The sequence below is a fragment of the Lucilia cuprina genome, chromosome 5, assembly GCF_022045245.1.
Source record: "Lucilia cuprina isolate Lc7/37 chromosome 5, ASM2204524v1, whole genome shotgun sequence".
Classification (NCBI taxonomy): Eukaryota; Metazoa; Arthropoda; class Insecta; order Diptera; family Calliphoridae; genus Lucilia; species Lucilia cuprina.
The window spans coordinates 10,982,503-10,992,789 of NC_060953.1; the positions used below are offsets into that span (position 1 = coordinate 10,982,503).

Here is a 10,287-nt window from a genome sequence, read left to right on the forward strand (position 1 = left end):
GTCAATAACAGTACTGTTAGACCTGATTTTTGTGTGTGAGAGAAAGAAAAAGAAACATCAACCATCGTTAATCAAAAGTTTCCTAGTGTGAACCAGGTCTTAACTAACAACTTAAAACAAAATTCAAATTTTCACAAAAAAGTTATGTTTTTCTTAAATAATTTATAAATATAAACAAAATGTTATGCAAAGCATGTAATCGCGTAGCGCAACCTTCAGAAATAGAAGATTGTTTTGAAAAAGCTATAGATATATTAAAACACCACTATACTTGTAGGTTGAATATTGTTTATACAACAACAACAACAATAACAACGTAAAACAGTTTATTAATTATTATTGTTTATGTACATATATAGTTTATAAAAATGCTCTAAAACAACGTGACTTGGAATTGCAACAAATCAAGGAACGCAATGAGAAACTTAACAAAGCATTACAACTCTTACAAACAAATCAACAACAGCAACCTGCCAAACGTTATAAATCTCAACATGGTGATGATTCTTGGTTGGCTAATAATAATTCTTTACAAGAAGACCGTGTTACCTCCGATCTTAGTCTAACTGATGATGAACCTATAGGTGCTTCCAATTTAAATATGGCTCTCAATAGTGAACAACTATTTGAGACATCTGCTTTAAGTCAATCAAAAAGTGATGTTAGCTTACCAAACTCATTGGAAGTGTTGACAAGTCCTCGTGTAAAAGAGTCACCCAAAAGAAATCATCAACGAGACATAATGCGTTGTTTTAAAGATCGTAATAAGCCTGTGGAGAGATCAAAATCAGAGTGGAATACCAAAGAACGTAATAGTCCAGCGGAAAAATCATGGACCATGAAATTTTTACAACCGGAAAAAGTTAAATCGACTGAGGGCAAAAATAATGTGGAGGCAAAAAAATTGGCAGTCGATAAGAGATTATGTTTGTCATTGAGAAAACCAAATCCAAGTAAAGTGAAACAATCGCTGTTAAATTTTGATAAATCTAAAGATGGAAGCTTTCGGGAGGTAAGTAGAGCAGGTTTTCTTTATTTCAATCTTAGGAACTTCTTCAGATTTAAATATTTGTGATTCATCGAAGACTAGTGAACAATATATAATTTATTTTTATCCCTCTAGCTAATTTACCTGTATGTTTAGGTTTGAAAATGTTGATCACTACAGTATCGTTCTCCATAGTGTAGAACTAAACTAGAACTGAAAAGGAACTGAACTAGAACTGAACTAGAACTGAACTAGAACTGAACTAGAACTGAACTAGAACTGAACTAGAACTGAACTAGAACTGAACTAGAACTGAACTAGAACTGAACTAGAACTGAACTAGAACTGAACTAGAACTGAACTAGAACTGAACTAGAACTGAACTAGAACTGAACTGGAACTGAACTAGAACTGAACTAGAACTGAACTAGAACTGAACTAGAACTAAACCAGAACTGAACTAGAACTAAACTAGAACTGAACTAGAAATGAACTAAACTGAAATAGATCTGTACTAGAATTTTACTAGAACTAAACAAGAACTAAACTAGAACTGAACTTAAACTGCACTAGAACTGAACTAGAACTAAAATAGAACTAAACTAGAACTAAACGGGAACTAAACTAGAACTGAACAAGAACTAAACTAGAACTAAAATAGAACTGAACTAGAACTGCACTAGAACTGAACTAGAACTGAACTAGAACTGAACTAGAACTGAACTAGAACTGAACTAGAACTGAACTAGAACTGAACTAGAACTGAACTAGAACTGAACTAGAACTGAACTAGAACTGAACTAGAACTGAACTAGAACTGAACTAGAACTGAACTAGAACTGAACTAGAACTGAACTAGAACTGAACTAGATCTGTACTAGAACAGAACTAGAACTGAACTAGAACTGAACTAGAACTAGAACTGAACTAGAACTGAACTAGAACTAGAACTGAACTAGAACTGAACTAGAACTGAACTAGAACTGAACTAGAACAGAACTAAAATCTGAACTAGAACTGAACTAGAACTGAACTAGAACTGAACTAGAACTGAACTAGAACTGATCTAGAACTGAACTAGAATTGAACTAGAACTGAACTAAAACTGAACTAAAACTGAACTAGAACTAAACTAGAACCGAACTACAACTGAACTAGAACTCAACTAAAGATGAACTAGAACTGAACTGGAACGAACAACTAACAACGAACTAGAAAAGAACCAGAACTGAACTAGCACTGAACTAAAACTGAACTAGTTCTCAACTAGAACTTAACTAGAACTGCTTTAATACCAAACTGGATTTAAATTTAAACAGAATTAAAATATTTTTTCTATAATTAACTAATTTTTCAAAGGATAATACACAGCGTTTGTCATTAAAGAAACCTAGTTTTAGGAAAACTCTACTATTACAAAAGTTTCTTGATGATTTACCATGTAAAATTTTTAATAAGGTGAGTGTAAATGTAAAAAAGCCTGTACTGCATTTACCATTCAAAATCCATCTGCTGTAAGCTGTTTCAAAATTTTGTTTAAAATGTGTTTTTTTCGGCAAATATTTTTCATCTGCATCGCGAAATTTGTTGTAAAATTTAAAAATATTAAAATATAAATAATCCTTTTTCTAGTCCGATGTGGGAGATGACATAATCGATGCCAGCCCAGTAATAGTAAATAAAAATTCAAAAGCTGGACGTTCTTGGTCACATAGGTAAAATTCATTTAAATAAAATGTTTTTAAAAAAGAAAATAAGAAAAGCTAACAATTGCCAAGATTACAGAAGCGGCCACAATCACAGCAACAACAACAACAGCACAACAACAAACCCCCTATCAAACGTAGCAACAAACAAAAACAACAAAGATTATAAACACGATACCAATAAAACCCTAGATGGTATAGTCTTTGACTTTTCACCTTCGAAAAAAACTGATGCAACTTTAGAGCTTAATTCCACTAAAGATTTACAACCTAAACAATTGAAATTTGATAATGAAATCTCTACAGATTGTACTGCCTTACCTAATGATCCAATGAGCATTTCAACAATTAAAAGTGATACATCAAGTGTAGTGATACTAACGCCTGCTACACAGGATATAATATTTGTAGATGATTGTAGTGATTTTGAACATGAAATTGATACTATGGACTTATTGGCTAGCACCGATAATTTGGAGAAACTTAAGAAATATGAAAGTAAATAGTAAGTTGTATGAAAAGAATAATTTAAAATGTATTTTAAAACTACATTTCTTTACAGCATACAAAAGCAACAAACTAAGGACGTAGAAGCGTTTAAAAAGCCACAATGCAACAAGAAAATACAATCGTTAAATAAAATTAAACAAGAAAAAATTACACAAGAATTAAAGACTGATATAATTTCAAAAAGACAAGAAGATAAACCAAGTTGTAGTACAAGCATAAAACCACAAAATCCTTTATTAGATGAATTAGATACAGAAGATGAAGAAGACTTTATGCCTAAACCTTTTATAATAAAACAAGAAAGGGATGTTCCGTCAACAACAAATAAATTAACCATAAAACAACGTTTTAACATAGACTGTGATGAATGCGAGAAAGTTAGTTTAAGCGCCAGATATAAATACAACTTTTACTAATTCTCTCTTTCTAATCTTTGTAGTTAATCAACTTTTTGGATAAAGGTTTAAGTGATGAACAAATTCAACAGCATTTAGAAAAGTCACATCAACGTCACTTAAACGATATGATGCGTCAAAATACCCCCAAAGATTTTTGGAATCCATTTATATTATCCTTTCAGGCGGATGATCCTAGGAATGAGGTGTTAATCGATAATCGTTTCAAGGATAAGAAGTAATCAAACCACCAAGTAAGACTTAATTATTAATTAAAACTATATTTATTTTATATTAAAATAGCATTTATCAAGGCCTTTGTGCCGGTAAACAGAAATAAAAAGAAAAAGTAAATGTTTAAAATGTTATTTACAAATTGCCACGTTTGTCTTGTTCAATTTCAATGGCGGTGAATAAAGATTTAAAGTTGCCTGCACCAAAACCCTGTAAAAAAAATAAAAAGTTTTATACAACTTCTGTTACAACAAACATCTTCTTTCATTTTCATCCAACTTACATTGTGATTATGACGTTGTATAACTTCCAAAAACAATGTGGGACGATCTTGCATATTTTTGGTGAAAATTTGCAACAGATAACCATTTTCATCGTAATCGATTAAAATGTTCAATTCCTTAAGTATTTTCATGTCTTCCTTAATCTTAGTACGACTGTGTTTAAGATTTTCAGTTAAAATTTCATAATAAGAATCGGGTATGGTTAAAAATTCCATGCCTCTGGCTTTTAAGTTTCTAATGGCGGTGATAATATCACTGGTATTTAAAGCAATATGTTGGACACCAGCACCACCATAGTATTCTACATATTCTTGGATTTGTGATTTCTTTTTGCCCTTAGCTGGTTCATTAATGGGCATCTTAACAGTCTCTTCGTAATTGGCCATGACAATGGATCTCAAAGCTGAGTATTCGGTATGAATTTGTGAATCATCTACAGACCAGAAACGATGGAATTGCAAAATGCGTTCATACCAAGCGGCTACACTTTCCATTTGCAAATCGGGCTGATTGCCGACCACATGATCAATGAAGTCTAATTTAGCGGCGGGTAAATTTTCCAATAAAACATCTTTGGGCAGGGATTTGAAACCGGGCAAGAAAACACCACGGTATTTGCTGCGATCCACAAAGGTGTGAGTGGTATCACCGTACTAAAAAATGTCAATAAAGAAGATATTTCTTAAAAATCTTTTCAATCATACAGAAAAACAAACTCCCCCCCAACTTACTGTTTTAATGGTAGCAAATTTAACGGTACCATATTCATCGGTTTCCTCCCACAATTCTCTTACAACCTCAGCACCCTTTTCTTTGGCAAACTTAAAGATAGCTTCAATATCTTCGACCTCAAAGGCTACATCCTTAACACCATCACCGTGCTTCATTACATGATGACCATGTTCCTCATCATCGGTGGTATAGGCGGAGACGAAAACAAATACAATTTTATTTTGTTTAACAGCATGTTTGGCATATTTTCTATTGCCGGTTTCTAAACCTTGATAACCCAAGGGTGTAAAACCCATGCGGGTGGTATAGAAACTAGCAGCCTGTTTGGCATTGCCAACGTAAAAGGTTAAATGGTCGAACGAAAGAAATCTACCGGCTTCTGGTTTGGCTCCTTTATCGGTATATGTGGTCTAGAAAAGGGGGATAAAAAAGAAATTAATGTAAAATTAATTCAAAGAACTAAAGCTTAAGTCGAACGAATTTAGATCTGAACTAGAACTAGTTTAAAACTGAACTAAAACAGAATTAGAAGTGAACTAGAATTGAAGTAAACTTGAACTGAAATAAACTGAACTTGAACTGAGCTACAAATGAAATAGAACTGAAACCGAACTGGAACAGAACTAGAACTGAACTAGAACCGAACCTAGAACTAAACAAGAGATGAAGTAGAACTTAACTAGGACCGAACTAGAACTGGACTAGAATTAATGAACTAGAACTGAACTAGAACCGAACTAGAACTGGACTAGATTTTAACTAGAACTGATCTACAACTGAACTAGAACTGAACTAGAACTGAACTAGAACTGAACCAAAACTGTACTAGAACTGAACTTAAACAGCACTAGAAATGAACTAGAACTGAGCTAGAATTGAACTTAAACAGAACTAGAAATGAACTTCAACTGAACTAGAACTAAAATAGAACTGAACTAGACGTGAGTTATAACTAAACTACCATTGAACTAGATCTGAACTACAACTTTTTTTTTTAATTTAGTTTTATTGAAATTTTTTTAAATATTACATTTACTGACCTATAACTGAACTAAAAGTGAAATAGACGAACTAGAACTGATCTTGAACAGAACTAGAACTGAACTAGAGCTGAACAAGAAAATAACTAGAACTGACATTTGACTGATCTAGAACTGAACTTGAACTGACATTTGACTGATCTAGAACTGAACTTGAACTGAACTGCAACTGAACTAGAAAAGAACTAAAATTGAACTAGAACTGAACTAGACCTGAACAAGAACTGAACTAGAACTGAACTAGAACAGAACTAGAACAGAACTAGAACTGAACTAGAACTGAACTAGAACTGAACTAGAACTGAACTAGAACTGAACTAGAACTGAACTAGAACTGAACTAGAACTGAACTAGAACTGAACTGGAACTAAACTAGAACTGAACTAGAACTGAACTAGAACTAAACTAGAACTAAACTAGAACTGAACTAGAACTGAACTAGAACTAAACTAAAAGAGAACTAGAACTCAACTAGATCTGAACTAAAATTGAACCAGAACTGAACTAGAACTAAAATTGAACTAAACTATAACTGAACTAGACCTGAGTTAAAACTGAACTACAACTGAACTAGATCTGAACTAGAACTGAACTAGAACTGAATTAGAACTGAACTACAACTGAACTAGAACTGAACTAAAACTGAACTAGAACTGAACTAGAACTGAACTAGAACTGAACTAGAATTGAACTAGAACTGAACTAGAACTAAACTAGAACTGAACTAGAACTGAACTAAACTAGAACTGAACTAGAACTGAACTAGAACTGAACTGAACTAAACTAGAACTGAACTAGAACTGAACTAGAACTGAACTAGAACTGAACTAGAACTGAACTAGAACTAGAACTAGAACTGAACTAGAACTAGAACTGAACTAGAACTGAACTAGAACTGAACTAGAGCTGAACAAGAACTGAACTAGCTGAAGGATCATTATATTAAAACTGAATTGGAATTGAATTCGAATTAAATTAAAACATCAAATAAATTTTGAAATAAATAAATTTTTCTAAACTTTCCACAAATAATTTTGCATTTTTGTTTAAAATAATATTTTTTGTTTAAAATCTAAAATTTCGAAGAATAAACACTTTTAAGATGTAATTAATTTAAAAACATATTATATTATTAAACATTATTTTCCACTTGAATTATTCTTTAAAACATTTCTTAAGTCCTGTTTATTTTTTAATCCATATTTAAGTCCTTTTTTCTAGCTCCTTACTAGCTTTCATCAATTTATAAACTTATATAATCAAACACATGCTTTAATTTTTGTTTCTCGATTCTTCCATCACACCAACATACCATTATCACTTTACACTATACTGTTTTTTTAGTTGCTTAATATTTTATCGAAAAAAATTAGAAATTTTTGATTTTAATTAAAATCGATTCCACTTCTTAAGTTTAGTTTCTTCGCTAAGACTATTTAAAGTTGAATGATAAGCGTCGAGCGCTTCAAAGCCTCTTTTAAAGCATTTGTCGGTGCTTTATTTACTTAAAACTTTTAACTAGATTTAAATAATCAGGTGAAAATCTTGCTTTACGTCTCGTTTTATAGTGTTATTTTAAATTTGAATATTATTTTGTTTTTTGAACAAACAAGTATTTTGTTTTTCTCGTTCTGTTACAGTTGTTATTTTTTTATTTTATTATTTTTATTTTGATTTTAATATGCATAAATTAAAAATTGAAATCAGCAGATATCGAGAGATACACACAGTTTTTGTTGCTAGTGGTAATAAAAAATATTGAAAAAAATTAAAAATAAACACAAAAGTGTTGGATATAAAATTGAGATATTTTTAGTAAATATTTAGAGTAAATTAACTTCTAGATGTTTTTCAAAATATTATGGAGGCTTGGCTTAGATACAGTTACGTTGGTTAACAATTTAGATCTGGTTTGAATCATCAATACAAACATTAGCAAATGGTCAATCAATATCTATAGAAGACATCAAAAACTGAAATAAAACTATAACAGGACTACAACAGAACTAGATCAGAACTAGAACAGAACAAGGACAGATCTAGAACAGAACTGGAACAGAATTGGAACAGAACTAGAACAGAACTAGAACAAAACTAGAAGAGAACTAGAACAGAACTAGAACAGAACTGGAACAGAATTGAAACAGAACTAGCACAGAACTAGAACAAAACTAGAACAGAACTAGAACAGAACTAGAACAGAACTAGAACAGAACTAGAACAGAACTAGAACAGAACTAGAACAGAACTAGAACAGAACTAGAACAGAACTAGAATAGAACTAGAACAGAACTAGAACAAGAACAGATCTAGAACAGAACTGGAACAGAATTGAAACAGAATTGGAACAGAACTAGAACAAAACTAGAAGAGAACTAGAACAGAACTAGAACAGAACTGGAACAGAACTGGAACAGAACTGGAACAGAACTGGAACAGAATTGAAACAGAACTAGCACAGAACTAGAACAAAACTAGAACAGAACTAGAACAGAACTAGAACAGAACTAGAACAGAACTAAAACAGAACTAGAACAGAACTAGAACAGAACTAGAACAGAACTAGAACAGAACTAGAACAGAACTAGAACAGAACTAGAACAGAACTAGAACAGAACTAGAACAGAACTAGAGCAGAACTAGAACTGAACTAGAACAAAACTGGAACTTAACTAGAACAGAACTAGAACTGAACTAGAACTGAATTAGAACTAAACTAGAACTGAACTAGAACTAAATTAGAACTGAAGTAGATCACAACTAGAACAGAATTAGAACTGAAGTAGATCTGAAGTAGATCACAACTAGAACAGAACTAGAACAGAATTAGAACAGAATTAGAACAGAACTAGAACAGAATTAGAACAGAATTAGAACAGAATTAGAACAGAACTAGAACAGAATTAGAACAGAACTAGAACTTGAACAGAATTAGAACAGTACTAGGCAGAATTAGAACAGAACTAGTATAGTACTAGGCAGACAAAACTAGAACTGAACTACAACTGAACTAGAATAGAACTAGAACTGAACTAGAACTGAAATGGAACTGAACTATTTCTTAACTAGAACTGAACTAGAACTGAACGAAAACTGAACTAGAACTTAACTAGACCTGAAATAGAACTGAACTAGATCTTAACTAGAACTGATTTTCCCCATAATAGTTTCTAATGTTAACAAACTTTCCATCTTTCTAAAACCCCCAAAAATTTTTCAAAATTGTATTACCTTAACAAATTTTATACATTTTAATATTAATTCAGTTTCTTTTTTTTACAATTTGCATAAATTTCTATTCTAATTTTGTTTAATACAAAAAAATCTTGTTTCTTTAAATACTAATTTAAATAACAAACAGGTGTAAATATTATTTAAAATAAAATGTTTTTGTTTTTCTCAATTTTGCACATTGCAGCAACCAGCCGACCAACATTCATTGAAAAAAGTTATTTGAGTCGTGTGTCAGCAGTAGAAGAAAGAAAAAGAATCAATTATTCATACCACTTCTGACGAAAAACCAAATTTTAAACAAATATTTATTTATTTGAAGCAAATGTTCTCAAGGAGTTGTTTTGATACAAGTTTAAAATTTGTTGTTTTTCATATCGTTAATGAACAACATGTGCTGCCGGTTTAAATTTTTGGGAGCTCATGAATATTTATGTCGAAAACAACAACGTGCTTTTGAGGTGAGTTTTTTATTTAAATTTTTCTTAGCGTTTTTTTTTATTTTATTTTTTTTGTTAGTTTAATCAGTTAAATTGAAGTAATAAAAAATAAAATTAGAATTGAAAAACGAGTTTCCCTTTAATGTTTTTAACTTAATCATAAAATGTTAATGAACTTAGAAAAGCAACAAAAAAAATAAATATTTTAAAATGTTTGCCAAAATTAAATATTTAAATAATGATTTTCCATGAAGGTTTTAAAAATTTTATCAGAATTAAAGTGAACTAGAACAGAAATAGAACAGAACTAGAAAAGAACTAGAACAGAACTAGAACAGTAATAGAACAGAACTAGAACAGAACTAGAACAGAACTAGAACAGAACTAGAACAGAACTAGAACAGAACTAGAACAGAACTAGAACAGAACTAGAACAGAACTAGAACAGAACAGAACTAGAACAGAACAGAACTAGAACAAAACTAGAACAGAACTAGAACTAGAAGAAAACGGAAGTAGAACAGAACTAGAACAGAACTAGAACAGAACTAGAACAGAACTAGAACAGAACTAGAACAGAACTAGAACAGAACTAGAACAGAACTAGAACAGAAATAGAACAGAAATAGAACAGAAATAGAACAGAACTAGAACTAGAACAGAACTAAAACAGAACTAAAACAGAACTAGAACAGAACAAGAACAAAACTAGAACAAAACTAGAACA

The 10,287-nt window shown here is 31.4% G+C and overlaps 2 protein-coding genes across 4 annotated transcripts; one reads left to right on the top strand and one right to left on the bottom strand.

Annotated features, from left to right (window-relative positions):
- Positions 1-54: 54 nt before the first annotated feature.
- On the top strand, positions 55-9,595 carry LOC111686073 (rho GTPase-activating protein gacU). Of its 3 annotated transcripts, XM_046953221.1 has the most exons (8): positions 55-273; positions 360-1,012; positions 2,348-2,446; positions 2,621-2,703; positions 2,774-3,199; positions 3,257-3,581; positions 3,644-3,853; positions 9,308-9,595. In XM_046953221.1, exons 1-7 carry the CDS (start codon positions 180-182, stop codon positions 3,839-3,841), a joined length of 1,878 nt encoding a protein of 625 aa, XP_046809177.1. In that variant the 5' UTR covers positions 55-179; the 3' UTR covers positions 3,842-3,853; positions 9,308-9,595. The 3 variants fall into 3 exon arrangements, with proteins under 3 accessions (XP_046809177.1, XP_046809180.1, XP_046809181.1); XM_046953224.1 differs by lacking the exon at positions 9,308-9,595 and having other exon boundaries at positions 3,644-3,891; XM_046953225.1 differs by lacking the exon at positions 2,348-2,446 and having other exon boundaries at positions 59-273; positions 9,308-9,594.
- LOC111686074 (4-hydroxyphenylpyruvate dioxygenase) lies at positions 3,861-7,346 on the bottom strand. The gene is made up of 4 exons (XM_023448374.2): positions 7,202-7,346; positions 4,849-5,259; positions 4,117-4,770; positions 3,861-4,043 (listed from the first exon to the last, which is right to left on the bottom strand). The coding sequence occupies exons 1-4, from the start codon at positions 7,202-7,204 to the stop codon at positions 3,969-3,971; spliced, it is 1,143 nt and encodes a 380-aa protein (XP_023304142.1). The 5' UTR covers positions 7,205-7,346; the 3' UTR covers positions 3,861-3,968.
- Positions 9,596-10,287: the final 692 nt, after the last annotated feature.

What these genes read in the sequence shown, in the direction of transcription:
- LOC111686074 (XM_023448374.2), bottom strand. An exon ending in AATTTGCTACCATTAAAACA is followed by an intron (nt 4,771 to 4,848) that starts GTAAGTTGGGGG and finishes GACATTTTTTAG; the next exon opens with TACGGTGATACCACTCACAC. An exon ending in TACAACGTCATAATCACAAT is followed by an intron (nt 4,044 to 4,116) that starts GTAAGTTGGATG and finishes TTTTTTTTACAG; the next exon opens with GGTTTTGGTGCAGGCAACTT.
- LOC111686073 (XM_046953221.1), top strand. Translation starts at nt 180, where the DNA reads ATGTTATGCAAAGCATGTAATCGCGTAGCGCAACCTTCAGAAATAGAA. An exon ending in ATTAAAACACCACTATACTT is followed by an intron (nt 274 to 359) that starts GTAGGTTGAATA and finishes GTACATATATAG; the next exon opens with TTTATAAAAATGCTCTAAAA. An exon ending in ACTGTGATGAATGCGAGAAA is followed by an intron (nt 3,582 to 3,643) that starts GTTAGTTTAAGC and finishes TAATCTTTGTAG; the next exon opens with TTAATCAACTTTTTGGATAA.